Source organism: Dermatophagoides farinae, chromosome 3 (genome assembly GCF_024713945.1).
Source record: "Dermatophagoides farinae isolate YC_2012a chromosome 3, ASM2471394v1, whole genome shotgun sequence".
NCBI classification, from domain to species: Eukaryota; Metazoa; Arthropoda; class Arachnida; order Sarcoptiformes; family Pyroglyphidae; genus Dermatophagoides; species Dermatophagoides farinae.
The window spans coordinates 6,412,751-6,426,959 of NC_134679.1; the positions used below are offsets into that span (position 1 = coordinate 6,412,751).

Here is a 14,209-nt window from a genome sequence, read left to right on the forward strand (position 1 = left end):
TAATAATCTCAGATAACGAACCAAGGGTATCACTGTATATATTACCAAAAATTAGCTAAAAACAAAAATAGCTAAACACACCACTCACACTACACAATCCCACCACTACTACTAATGTCACACACACACACACACACACACACACACAAAGGACACGACATGACATGAGCTTTTTATATTTACTTGACTGAAAATCAGAATTATTTTGATTCAAATTCTTTCATTACTCTTATGGGGTGGTTATAATGATGATTATATCTCATTCATTCAATTCAATGTAAATTTTATTTCGAAAAATTAAAAAACAGAATTAGCATTATGAAAATTACAAATATAGGATCATTTTTTTTTATTGATTTATGAGTGGATGGAAAAGTTTTCGGCAATTATTGATTCATCAATCAATCATAATTCACGACAGATGCTTGATATATTCATGATAGATATAATGAGACATCTTATCGAACGATTTATGACACCTTGGCCACTGACATTTTAAAATTTCCCCATCTCTTTCGGGTAGTAAGTTTGGTCCAGGTGGTGATGATTCTGATTCTGATTCCGATGATGTTGATGGTTCTGAACGTGGTGGTGTTTGTTGTTGTTGTTGTACTATTAGTTGTTGTTGTTGATCCATCAATTGTTGTTGTTTTTGTATTATTTGCAGATGTTGTTGTATCATTTGCAGATGTTGTTGTATCATTTGCAGATGTTGATGTATCAATTGTTGTTGATCCTGTCTTGGATCCATTGTTCGAATTGGAATGAAAAAAAGGAAAAAAAAATCAATGTAAACAAAAAAAATGTTGAAAAAAATTAAAATAATGACGAACAATCAAAAATGATCGTGAATAATGGTGATGATCGTGTGTTTTCTCCGAATATTTATACGATTTCTTGGACCGTCCAACTGCCAATCGGTTAAGACCACGCCTCACGTTGATAACCAGCTCAATCTGTCTTTCACGTGGGCCATGTGTTCAGCTTGTTTCGCTACTCATGTATCAGGCCCGGCTTGTCCTTGCTTGAAATAGTAGAAAAGTTTCCAGAAAATAAAAGTGGTGTACAGAGCATTAACCAATAGAATTGGAGAGTTTTGGCGGTTAATTAAAAAACAAAATTCTTCTTTTTCTTTGGATTAATTACCCCTCTTTTTTCCTTATCTTGATGACATTAATTCGTGTGTGTGTTGGTTTTAATAACCTTTCACGAGAAAAAACAAACAAACGAACGAACGAGCAAAAAACACAAAGATGAATCTTTTTCTTTTGTTTGTTGTTTACGACAATGAAGAAAAAATATTCGAAAAAATTGAAACAACAAAAAAAAATTTTTCATTATCACACACACTTGTTGCACACACACTCAATATATTTTTCTTATCACTAAAATTTTTTTCGTTATTTTTCAATCGAGTTTTTTCTTCTTCAAATTTCCTGTCCACACACAGCAAAATAAAAGTCAAAGTCAAAGTTTTTGAAGAAAAATAAAAATCAAATGTATCATTTATTTATATGAGAAAAAAATGAATTATCAAGGGAGTGTGTTTTGGACTGGAAAAAATTACTGAATCTTTGATAGACAAAAATAAGGCAGGCAATCTGTAGGAAAAACATGGAAACCAATTTCATTGATGAACTTATCCATATCCTTTGCTTATTGTGTATTTGAATAATAATAATGAGAATAAAGCATAATCTATCTATTTGCAACAGTATCCAAAACATTATCAACGCTCGGAATATCACATTTGGACCTATCGACAACAACCAAACATTGGACATGGTTGAACGTTTAAATTGTGTGCTCTTTATCATCAAGCAGTTTGTCGTGATATCAACAAACAATGTATAAACCGAGTATTCAAGAAAAAACCATCAAGAATTCCTTTCAATATACGAGCTTCTTTGATGATCATTTTTGATAATTCGGCCATCACTTATTATCATCAAGCGATTTTCACAATCAAACAATTTTCTTGCAGCTGGTGTGCAGTACGATTGCTCTTGACAAAGAGCCACATCCAAATCGAGCTGGTAAAACATCTTCAAATGATTTCAATACCGATTGAATATATACTGAAACTTGCGATTCTGATTTCTGAATGTTTGCAGCAATCACTCTTGCTACGGTACGTTGTTTATGAACGATGTAACAAAGTAAAAAATTGTATGTTCGGTGAACTAATAACACGTGTGTGTGTGTGAGTTCTTGTCGTGAAATGATTTGTGCTCTGTTTTTTTTTTGTAATCGGTATGAAATTGTATATATTTATTTTAATATTTCTCATTCTTAATTTATAAATTTCAGTAATAAAGATTACAAATTGTTGTTGTAACACACTCTATTTGAATCTCCGGTTCTCAATTTATTGAGAAATACGAACAACGCTTCGATTTTAGTTCGATTTCCTTTCAGTACAAAGATTCACGTTGCTGTAAGAGCCGATGTCGACGATGACAATGCTTGCATTGTCATTGAAGACATTAATGAAGATGAATCTTCAAATTCGCCAGCCAATTAACCGCCAAAACTCTCCAATTCTATTGGTTAATGCTCTGTACACCACTTTTATCTTCTGGAAACTTTTCTACTATTTCAAGCAAGGACAAGCTAGGCCTGATACATGAGTAGCAAAACAAGCTGAACACATGGTCCACGTGAAAGGTAGATTGAGCTGGTTATCAACGTGAGGCGTGGTCTTAACCGATTGGCAGTTGGACGGTCCAAGAAATCGTATAAATATTCGGAGAAAACACACAATCATCACCATTATTCACGATCATTTTTGATTGTTCGTCACTATTTTAAACAATTATTTTGTGCTATTTTTTTATTTTTTCATTATTTTCATCATTTTTTTTGTGCCATTTTTTTTATTTTTTCATTTTTTTCATCATTTTTTTTGTGCCATTTTTTTTTATTTTTACATTTATTTTTTTATTCAAATTTTAACAATGGCTCGCACTCAACAAACAATACAACAACTACAACAAACAATACAACATCAACAACAAATGATACAACATCAACAACAAATGATACAACATCAACAACAAATGATACAACACCATCAACAACAATTGGAACAACCACACCATCAACAATTTCTACAACAACAACGACAACATCGACGACGACGACAACAACAACAACAACGAATGAAAATTCAAGTTGTGGTACCCAATGTTGACGATGATCGTCACGTGGCGGAAGCAGCCGATATTGACGATGACCGTCACGTTGCGGCAGGAGTTGATATTGACGATGACCGTCACGTTGCGGCAGGAGTTGATATTGACGATGACCGTCACGTTGCGGCAGAAGTTGAAATCGAGGATGGCCAAAACGTTGCGGAAGCAGCCGATGTCGATGATGATAATGCAAGCATTGTCACTGAAAACATTGATGAAGATTCATCATCATTATCAAGTTCAAGTTCGGCAAAGTCTGTAGCGACGCAGACACCATCTTTACCATCAGCATCACCATCACCACAATCTTCACCAACACCATAACCACCACGAGCACAACCACAACCATCACCACCACAACTATCACCAACACAACCACAACCATCAACATCACAACTGCGAATGTTATTGCCGTCTCGGGATAACAATAGTGGCAAATGGAAATGTCCATGGGAAAAGTGCAATAGACAATTCGCAAAAAAATACAAATACGAAGAACACCAAAAAACATATCATCATGGGAATAGATTCGAGTGCAATTATTGTAATAGCACTTTCGTTTCAAAAGGTTCCCTTGATAAACACAATAGAATATATCATTCAAATTAATAATTCATCTACACACACACACATATATATTGACATTTTTTTGTTATTTTTCATTGTTAATTACATTTTTAATTATAAAAAGTAAAATAAATATGGCAATTTGTCCAAAATTTGTTTTGTTTCTGTCTTTATTTTGGTTGCATGAATGAAATTGTGTCGTATGAAAAGTTTATCTCAATGCTCAACGTATTCCTTTCTTTCTTTTAGATAACATACAAGATTAGTAAATCAAGAACATCATCAAATGCTGATTTATTACCATCATTAATTAGTAAAGTAGTGATGGACCAAAACAATCGAAACTTAGTGATCATGGTCAAATTATGGATGAAATAACCGCTAAATGTTGATAACATTGTGTTACATTTTTGAAATGTATGATGATGAATCTTTTCTAATTCTTGTTGTTTCCAAATTCAATTAGAATTATCGCTGATATGAATAGTGTTGAAAATAAAAACATCATCTGTATAAATTGAACTATGATTATAAGTTAGAAGTTCTAGAAATTTCTAGTACTATTTAAATATATATATGTAACATTTAAAATCCAAAACATGATTGTTTTGGAATGTTAATGATCAAAATTGTGATGTTTGAATATTTTAAATGAAATGTTCGACTTTGATTTAATGAATGTTATATAATAACTTAATTAATGTTTCAAATTGATTGTAATCCAGTATATAAACCCATCCTAAATTATCATTATCCATCGAGTGTCTGGGATCTATGATCTGTGTATACTTGATCAATAAAGCTTTATTTTATCCACAAATATTTCAATAGTGTTCAATTCCCAATCATGACTGCGAACGTATTATCGATGTGATAATCATTACGATGTTATGGACATCGTAGATTTTTATATATATAAATGAAAATTGTCTTTACTAATTGTATCAGATTTTGTCATTTCAATAAATGCAATTATCGATCGATGATCGTATATTTTTTGAATAAAATGATTGTTTGCAATTTTTATTTTTACATAAGAAAAATAGAAATATAATAACGTTCGTGCAACGGTTAAGAAGAAAAACTTTGTTGGTCAACTAATTAATAAGAAAGAACTCGATCGAAAAATAATGAAAAAAATTTTAATGATTATGTTGATAAAAAAATATACATTGATTAATATACAAAAAGTGTGTGAGTGTGTCTTTCATTAATCAAATATAAGTTGTAAACAAATCTGCGTACATAAGAGAATATGATGATTGAGATCGATGATAATTATTGGTTTAATATTCTTCATCTGATGATGAATTATCATAATCGACCAGTTTGTTGAATGCTACCAGTTTTCGATAATTCTTTTGATAACACAGCTTCAGCGATACCAACTTTATAAATTTTGTGTACGAAATTGGTACTTGGTGAACAGGTAGAACCGAAACGTTCCACCTTTAATGTCATTGTTTCATTTTTTGGCGAATCAAATTTAGGATTTTCAATCCAACAATTGACAAACACCCAAAGATGATTACGTATTTGTGATGGTTCCACATTGATGCCAACTTGATTTTCCGTTTTAATAACTTCGGCCACTTTATTGACAATTTGATCGGTTAAATGATCAACATGTTTACCGCCACGAGTGGTTGCAATGCCATTAACAAAACTGATTTGTTGGAATCCATTATTGCTAACGGTGGCAGCAATTTCCCATCGATCATTGACTTTTTGATGGACAACTTTGATATCATTACCAATTTCATCTTGACGATCTTTGACAAAAAGTTTGACATAATCTTTGAAACCGCTGATGGGTAATTTTTTTCCATTAAGATATACATTTACATCACGCGTTGTACCGGCAATATCGTATGCTCGTCGTGAGAATAATGCCACAATATCTTTATCAAGACGATTCATTTTAAATTGCGATAAATCAGGTTTAAATGATATACGGGTAAAATCTTCAGCTGCATTCGCACCGATTTTAGGATCCTTTATCTTCGTCATATTTTTTTTCCAAATTTGTGAAAATAATTTTTGATATTCTTTGCTTGAAGTTTGTACTTTGAATTTCGTACTGAAAGTGTTACAGTGTTTGGCTTTAAAACCATTACGACCACCGACCAGTTTTTTCTCTTCGTCATCATAACAATTTGATGGTGTCAATACAGTATCGAATATCAATGTTGGTACATAGCATTCTTCCGTTTCATGTTCAAACACAGGAATTCCTTTACCATTATTATAAATGGTTATTTCGTTGCGATCGCTACCGTAGTATATATATAGAAAAAAAACAAACAAAATCAATTTAAATCAATCAATATACAAGACATAATCATATGACACTTACACATCAATATCTATTCGTATACAATCCATTGATTCATCTCTCTGTTTATTATCGGCAGCATTGACAAGTATTTCATCAAATATTTTATACAATAATGGAGCATATGTAATTTCACGGTATACCATTTTTTCTTGATCACCATCCCAGACCCACATTTGCTATCAAATGTAAAAAAAAAATTTGAATATAGAAAAATTATTCAAGTTATACAAACAAAACAAACCTTTGTCACTTTTTGCTTATCCATAGTAGAACCAATATATGTATGTTATGTGACAAAAATTAAATGTAAACAAAAAAAAAGTATAAAATGTTGAAAACAATAATGACGATGACGAACAACAATCAAAAAAACGACAATAATGGTGATGATTGTGTCGTTGTCTTGGAAATTTATATGATTTCTTGGACAGTCAAACTGCCAATCGGTTGAAACCACGCCTCACGTTGATAACCAGCTCAATCTGTCTTTCACGTGGGCCATGTGTTCAGCTTGTTTCGCTACTCATGTATCAGGCCCAGCTTGTCCTTGCTTGAAATAGTAGAAAAGTTTCCAGAAAATAAAAGTGGTGTACAGAGCATTAACCAATAGAATTGGAGAGTTTTGGCGGTTAATTAAAAAACAAAATTCTTCTTTTTCTTTGGATTAATTACCCCTCTTTTTTCCTTATCTTGATGACATTAATTCGTGTGTGTATTGGTTTTAATAACCTTTCACGAGAAAAAACAAACAAACGAACGAACGAGCAAAAAACACAAAGATGACTTTTTTTTTGTTTGTTGTTTACGACAATGAAAAAAAATATTCGAAAAAATTGAAACAACAAAAAAAAAAATTTTTTCATTATCACACACACTTGTTGCACACACACTCAATATATTTTTCTTATCACTAAAATTTTTTTCGTTATTTTTCAATCGAGTTTTTTCTTCTTCAAATTTCCTGTCCACACACAGCAAAATAAAAGTCAAAGTCAAAGTTTTCGAAGAAAAATAAAAATCAAATGTATCATTTATTTATATGAGAAAAAAATGAATTATCAAGGGAATGTGTGGTTCGTTTGTAGAAATTAAGAAAAAATTAGTGAATCTTTGATAGACAAAAATAAGGCAGGCAATTTGTAGGAAAAACATGGAAACCAATTTCATTGATGAACTTATCCATATCCTTTGCTTATTGTGTATTTGAATAATAATAATGAGAATAAAGCATAATCTATCTGTTTGCAACAGTATCCAAAACATTATTAACGCTCTTAATATCACATTTGGACCTATCCACAACAACCAAACATTGGACAAAAAATGTATAAACCGAGTATTCAAGAACAAAATTCTGCAAATCATGCCGTTTATTTAGCGTGATAATAATCAACAAAATGGCTTTATGATCTGCGTATACTTGATCAATAAAGCTTTATTTTATCCACAAATATTTCAATAGTGTTCAATTCCCAATCATGACTGCTAACGTATTATCGATGTGATAATCATTACGATGTTATGGACATCGTAGATTTTTACATATATAAATGAAAATTGTCTTTACTAATTGTATCAGATTTTGTCATTTCAATAAATGCAATTATCGATCGATGATCGTATATTTTTTGAATAAAATGATTGTTTGCAATTTTTATTTTTACATAAGAAAAATAGAAATATAGTAACGTTCGTGCAACGGTTAAGAAGAAAAACTTTGTTGGTCAACCAATTAATAAGATAGAACTCGATTGAAAAATAACGAAAAAAATTTTAGTGATAAGAAAAATATATTGATTGAAAATACAAAAAATAGTGTGTGTGTCCAACAAGTGTGTGTGATAATGAAAAATTTTTTTTTGTTGTTTCAATTTTTTCGAATATTTTTTCTTCATTGTCGTAAACAACAAACAAAAGAAAAAAAGTCATCTTTGTGTTTTTTGCTCGTTCGTTTGTTTGTTTTTTCTCGTGAAAGGTTATTAAAACCAACACACACGCACACACACTAATCACTGTTTTCGAGATAAGAGAAAAAAAAGGGGTAATTAATCCAAGGAAAAAGAAGAATTTTTTTTATTGCTTTCGTTTTTTCTTAATCTTATAAAAAAACAAACAGAAGAAAAAAGTGAAAAAAATGAACGATGAAAAAATCTCTGCTGCTGTTGTCGTTTTCACTGGTCGTTTGGTTTTTTTTGTTGGTTCCAAAATATTGAATCAAAACACATGCAGAGAGACATGTCTCATACCATATAATAGTTTTGTTGTAGTTTTTTTTATTTGGTTGTTTTTCAGATTTTCTTGAATCACGAAATCTAAGAAAAGAAAATTAAAAATTTGTCTCAATGCATGTAGTGTGTGGGAATTTTTTTTTTTTGGTCTCAATGACTCGATTCTTTCGAGTATCTTTTCAGTATTTTGTTGCTCCAGTTATTTTTGTTGTTGTTGTTAATGTTGACAAAACAAAGCAAAAAATTCCGTTTCCGTACTTGATATACACACAAAAAAAATTGCCGCATTGTCATTATCATCATCTAGGAAAAAAGCCATATTGTCATTGAATTCCGAGACACACATAGAATAATCTGAATGTTATTGATCCATTTCATTGCCTTATTTTACATTGTGAATATACCACACACACTTGTTGCACACACACACACACACACACACACTATTTGTATTTTCAATCAATATTTTTCTTATCATTAAAATTTTCTTCGTTATTTTTCAATCCAGTTTTTTCTTCTTCAAATTTCCTGTCAAATAAAAGTCAAAGTCAAAGTTTTTGAAGAAAAATAAAAATAAAATGTATCATTTATTTATTTGAGAAAAAAATGAATTATCAAGAGAATGTGTGTTTTGAACTGGTGGTTCGTTTGTAGAAATTAAAATTAGAAAAAATTACTGAATCTTTGATAGACAAAAATAAGACAGGCAATTTGTAGGAAAAACATGGAAACCAATTTCATTGATGAACTTATCCATATCCTTTCCTTATTGTGTATTTGAATAATAATAATGAGAATAAAGCATAATCTATCTATTTGCAACAGTATCCAAAACATTATCAGCGCTCTAAATATCACATTTGGACCTATCCACAACAACCAAACATTGGACAAAGAATGTATAAACCGAGTATTCAAGAACAAAATTCTGCAAATCATGCGTGATAATAATCAACGAAATGGCTTAACTTCAAACTTCAAACTCTTGAGGCCAAACGAGTAAACCAACAACAACAACGCTCATCGTATCCACAAAGCAGGACAACAGGACAACAGAAACAAGAAATGTGCGTTATGTTCAAGGTCGAATCACAGCAACAGTGTGGTTCAGCAAAAACACGAAAGCAGTTGGCTAAACGTTGTGGTTTAGGACTCAAATGTTTACGACCCAACCACACAAGACCAACGATCGTCGATCAAACATTAGTTGTATCAAGTGCAATGGACAACATGCCACTTGCCTATGTGACAAAGCAACAATCAACATATCGGAGATGGCAGATGATGGTACAAACGACAAGGACCAATTCGATGATAATGACGATTTAGTGGCTTTAAACTAAACTAACCCTCCCAGGCATTTAATAGAATTCTCTTTGTTTATCAATAAAATTAAAACGTTTTCTTTATACGATACTGGTGCAAATTTCACTGGAATGTCGAAAAGCAAAGCGGAAGGATTGAAAATCAAGTGGCAGAAGAAAGCCGGAACTGCATATATGGCTGACGGAACAGTAGTTCAATGCCTCGGGAGGGCTAAAACATCGGTGTCGATTGGCGAAGAAAACCATGAAATAACAATCTTTGTGTTAAGTTGGAACAGACACCATCGAAAACTTCCTATTGGAACAACGAGTTGGTCTGAAAATCTTTCAACACAACAAACCATTGACCAACATGGAAAACAAAAGTTCTTTTCAACCGTTGCACGGACGTGATTTTTTATTCAAATAGATTTTATGATGATTCAGAAAATTTTCATTAAGATTTAAATATCGGTAAATACACGAAAATCTCTATAGAATCGGAATGTATTTTTTGTTATTAATCTTCCTTTAATAGTAGGTTCTGTAAATAAATGAAATGAAAATGAGAAAAAATCGCGATTACCAATTAATCATCAATTACTAACCTTGTGTATTGGCACGATATGAAGCACGAAATCCAGGTAGATAATTTTCTTCAGATGAATGGAATTTAATCAACATTGCATTCGATAAACCTTGTATGGGTGCAGGTTTGTCCTGAGAAGAAAAAAACGAAAAATTAGAATAAAAAAGGGTTAAATATTATGACAATGATTTCTTACCATTGAACAAAATGTAGCCAAACGTTTTTCATCCAAATCTTCAAGACCATCAAATATGGTGACATAATTTTTATCACATGGTTCAGCTAACATAAATTCATCAAACGTTAATGTTATTGTATGATAACCATTCGTGTGTATCATCCATACACATGATTGATCCTTTAAAAATGGTAATGGATGATCCGGTGATGTGAATGAACCACGAAGACTGGTGAAATTTCCACCACAACCAGGTGGTTTAGATTTTGGTTGTGATGTATATGAAATTGAATAAAGAATTTTATTACGATTATCATGTGGATTAAATGGTAACCTGGGGATTCGATTTTGAAATCGTGCCTGCACAATTATTGACAATCGATTCGTTGTAGTGAATAATGGATTCGGAATTGTTTCTTGATCACAATAGGTACCAAATAGTTGTAATTTTTTATCGCTACCACCACCACCACCACTATTACCATCATAGATTGTTAAATTTGAATGTGAACAAATGTAAAATTGAAATTGTTCGAAAAACAACGATATTTGTCTATCTTCAGGCACAGTGATGTTAATATAGCAGAAAATATTTGAATGTATCTGTGTCATATATGGATAATTACGATTGGTAATAAAACCATTATCCGGACCATCCAATGATTCATTACAAATTGAAAAATGATGTGTTAGATTAAATCCACGAAACGTTTGTTTTGGTTGATTTGGAATCAATTTCACAGTGGCCGTACGATTCACGACAGTGGCAATATTATCATATTCAGTTACCACAGAATCAGTGAATGTTTTCATTATCAAACGAATTCGATTATTTGTAGCAGTCATAAATTTTATTTGTGTTGGCGATGAACATAATGTTATTGGACTATATAAGAATGATTCATATGCGGATTGTCGAAATTGTAGAATTTGAACATAATCACCACGTGAACAATCAAGATCAAGATCTTGAAATTTCAGAATAAGTGGTGTTCGAAAACTGAAATGTGAATATATTTCCCAGCTACAATGTAATGGTCGCTCATAACGATTTGGATATTGTGGTGATGATAATGATGTGGGCGTATCCGTCGACAAAATTGTACCGCCACAGGTACGATTTTCTAATTGAAAATGTGCACGAAAACCATGACCCAATTGATCATCTAGATTAGTTTTGAATTGCAGTACCATTGAATTGGTTGAACTAGTTAATTTTTCCGGTATCATAGTACGACCACATAATATTGCCAATTGTTGTGCATGTAAATTAATACCGTCAAAAACTTCAAGATAATCACCACCATGAATACAACGATTAGGATCGGTTCCATTATCATTAGTAGTAGCCACATCAAATCTTTCAAATTCCAGAGTTATTATTTGATTTTCATCTTGGCCATGAATTGTCCATATACAATCTAATTGTTTTTCATAGAAAGAATCATCATTTAAATCTGGCGTAACAATAACGCCTTCGATTTGTTTTTCATCAAAATGACCACCACAATTTGATTTAGGACCAGGTGATGACCAATATCGTAGACGAAACTGTGGCATAGAAACATCTGGCCAAATATCATGCATCAACCGTATAATCATTTGATTACCAGTTGATTTGAATGTAACCTCTTCGGTGAGATTCGTACATAAGAATGCCAATGTTTGTTGGTGGTGAATTTCATTTGGATCTTCCATAATTTTCAAATTATTACAACAATCATATCGACAATGTTCATTACGCATGTTCAATTCAATTATCTGTAATGAAATTGACATTCGTTCATCCGGTATGATAATGTTCCATACACATTCATGTCGGAAACCCGATGGACTGACAATTTCACCTTCAGAATAAGTTATGTTTCCACCACATTTTGTGACATTGTAACGAGCCTTGAAACCACGTTTTGTCACTAAAAGATCAGTATGAAAAACAACGGTAAGCATTTCATTCGATACGAGACGTGGTGGAGCAAGCGAACCACAATATGGACCATAATATTTAGTAGAAGAATTTCTATTATCACCAAGATAAATGTTGACTGAATCGAACAGACAATTCATATGATGTTCAAGATCAAATTCTTCAAATTCAATCTGAACATATTCATCAGGATTTCTTCGTATTCGATAAACACAAGTCAAATCATTACTATATGATCCTTGGGTAAAATAATTGGGCGAATAAATTATGCCAGATTCGTCTTCAAATTGACCACCACATTTTTGTCGATACTGTACACGGAAACCACCAACCAACGCTAACCAACACCAGTTTGGCTGTGAAATCGTATAAATTTCCAAGACAACGTCACAATCATCATCATTATTGTCTTTTTTTGCAGTTTGGTCATTGTCATTATTTTCAACATTATTTTTTTTGACATTTATTTTTTTCAATATTTAGTAAGTATCCGTTTCCGTAGCTGAATAAAGCTATGCATAACAAGTATTTTTTTGAATTTTAAAAACTAATCAATTCACTCAAAATACTAACCCCAATTGGTTGCGATATGAAATAGCCAAACTGAAAATAGCCAAGGCAGAAAATAGCCAAATATTTTTATTATTTTCAATATATTTTAGTTGGCTATTTTCATTTTGGCTATTTCAACCCACAATCAATTTAGTGTGATAATGAAACGTATTTTAGAACTTCATTATTCGATATTAGAACTTGATTATTCGATAATTCGAATAATATATCGCTTTATTGTATTTAATATTATACTTTTGAAAAATAAAATTTATTGGATGGTTATACGTTGTAATGAACACATAGTGTTGTTTTATTTCTTTGAGTTTGTGATTTCTTTAATCAAGACCTCTGAATTTACAACAACCACCAAGATCACAACCATCATCATCATCCCCATCTGGACGATCCTTATTACCGAATTTTGATGATGATGGTAAAATTCTTTGTCCATGGCCACGGTGCGGAAAAAAATTCCCTGAGATGTGGAAGTATAAAGAACACCAAAATACCTACCATCTAGGTCGAAAGATTAAGTGCCCGAGGACAAGAACCACAAACCACCACGACCACGACGAGGACAAGAACCATTATCACCACCACGACCACGACGAGAACAAGAACCATTATCAACATTATCAACATTATCAACATTATCATCACCATCATCACCATCTGAATCTGAATCACTACCATCTAGACGATTAATGCAACCCAAGAAAGATGGGAAAATTCTGACATGTCAGTGGCGAAAATGTCATGAAAAATTTAAAAAAATGTGTAAATATATTCATCACGAATATTTTAAACACCAAAAAAAAAAATTGAAATGTGCCAGTTGTGGAAGAAAATTCACATCAAAATCAGGTTTATACAAACATAAAAAAAACCATGAAAAAAATATCATCATGGGAATAGATTCGAGTGCAATTATTGTAATAGCACTTTCGTTTCAAAAGGTTCCCTTGATAAACACAATAGAATATATCATTCAAATTAATAATTCATCTACACACACACACATATATATTGACATTTTTTTGTTATTTTTCATTGTTAATTACATTTTTAATTATAAAAAAGTAAAATAAATATGGCAATTTGTCCAAAATTTGTTTTGTTTCTGTCTTTATTTTGGTTGCATGAATGAAATTGTGTCGTATGAAAAGTTTATCTCAATGCTCAACGTATTCCTTTCTTTCTTTTAGATAACATACAAGATTAGTAAATCAAGAACATCATCAAATGCTGATTTATTACCATCATTAATTAGTAAAGTAGTGATGGACCAAAACAATCGAAACTTAGTGATCATGGTCAAATTATGGATGA

At 31.8% G+C, this 14,209-nt stretch overlaps 2 protein-coding genes across 2 annotated transcripts; both read right to left on the reverse strand.

Annotated features, from left to right (window-relative positions):
- Positions 1-4,886: 4,886 nt before the first annotated feature.
- Positions 4,887-8,748, reverse strand: LOC124495124 (DNA topoisomerase 2-alpha). Its single transcript, XM_047058457.2, has 4 exons — positions 8,346-8,748; positions 6,341-6,750; positions 6,118-6,275; positions 4,887-6,033 (listed from the first exon to the last, which is right to left on the reverse strand). The coding sequence occupies exons 2-4, from the start codon at positions 6,362-6,364 to the stop codon at positions 5,076-5,078; spliced, it is 1,140 nt and encodes a 379-aa protein (XP_046914413.1). The 5' UTR covers positions 6,365-6,750; positions 8,346-8,748; the 3' UTR covers positions 4,887-5,075.
- Positions 8,749-10,018: 1,270 nt separating this feature from the next.
- Positions 10,019-12,586, reverse strand: LOC142597402 (cubilin-like). Its single transcript, XM_075729420.1, has 3 exons — positions 10,417-12,586; positions 10,240-10,351; positions 10,019-10,175 (listed from the first exon to the last, which is right to left on the reverse strand). The coding sequence occupies exons 1-3, from the start codon at positions 12,463-12,465 to the stop codon at positions 10,096-10,098; spliced, it is 2,241 nt and encodes a 746-aa protein (XP_075585535.1). The 5' UTR covers positions 12,466-12,586; the 3' UTR covers positions 10,019-10,095.
- Positions 12,587-14,209: the final 1,623 nt, after the last annotated feature.

Coding starts and splice junctions, on each gene's coding strand:
- LOC124495124 (XM_047058457.2), bottom strand. CDS start 6,364: ATGGATAAGCAAAAAGTGACAAAG. Junction 6,276..6,340: donor ATAAGCAAAAAGTGACAAAG/GTTTGTTTTGTT, acceptor TACATTTGATAG/CAAATGTGGGTCTGGGATGG. Junction 6,034..6,117: donor ATACGAATAGATATTGATGT/GTAAGTGTCATA, acceptor ATACTACGGTAG/CGATCGCAACGAAATAACCA.
- LOC142597402 (XM_075729420.1), bottom strand. CDS start 12,465: ATGAATTGTCTGTTCGATTCAGTCAACATTTATCTTGGTGATAATAGA. Junction 10,352..10,416: donor TGGCTACATTTTGTTCAATG/GTAAGAAATCAT, acceptor TTTTCTTCTCAG/GACAAACCTGCACCCATACA. Junction 10,176..10,239: donor ATATCGTGCCAATACACAAG/GTTAGTAATTGA, acceptor ATTTATTTACAG/AACCTACTATTAAAGGAAGA.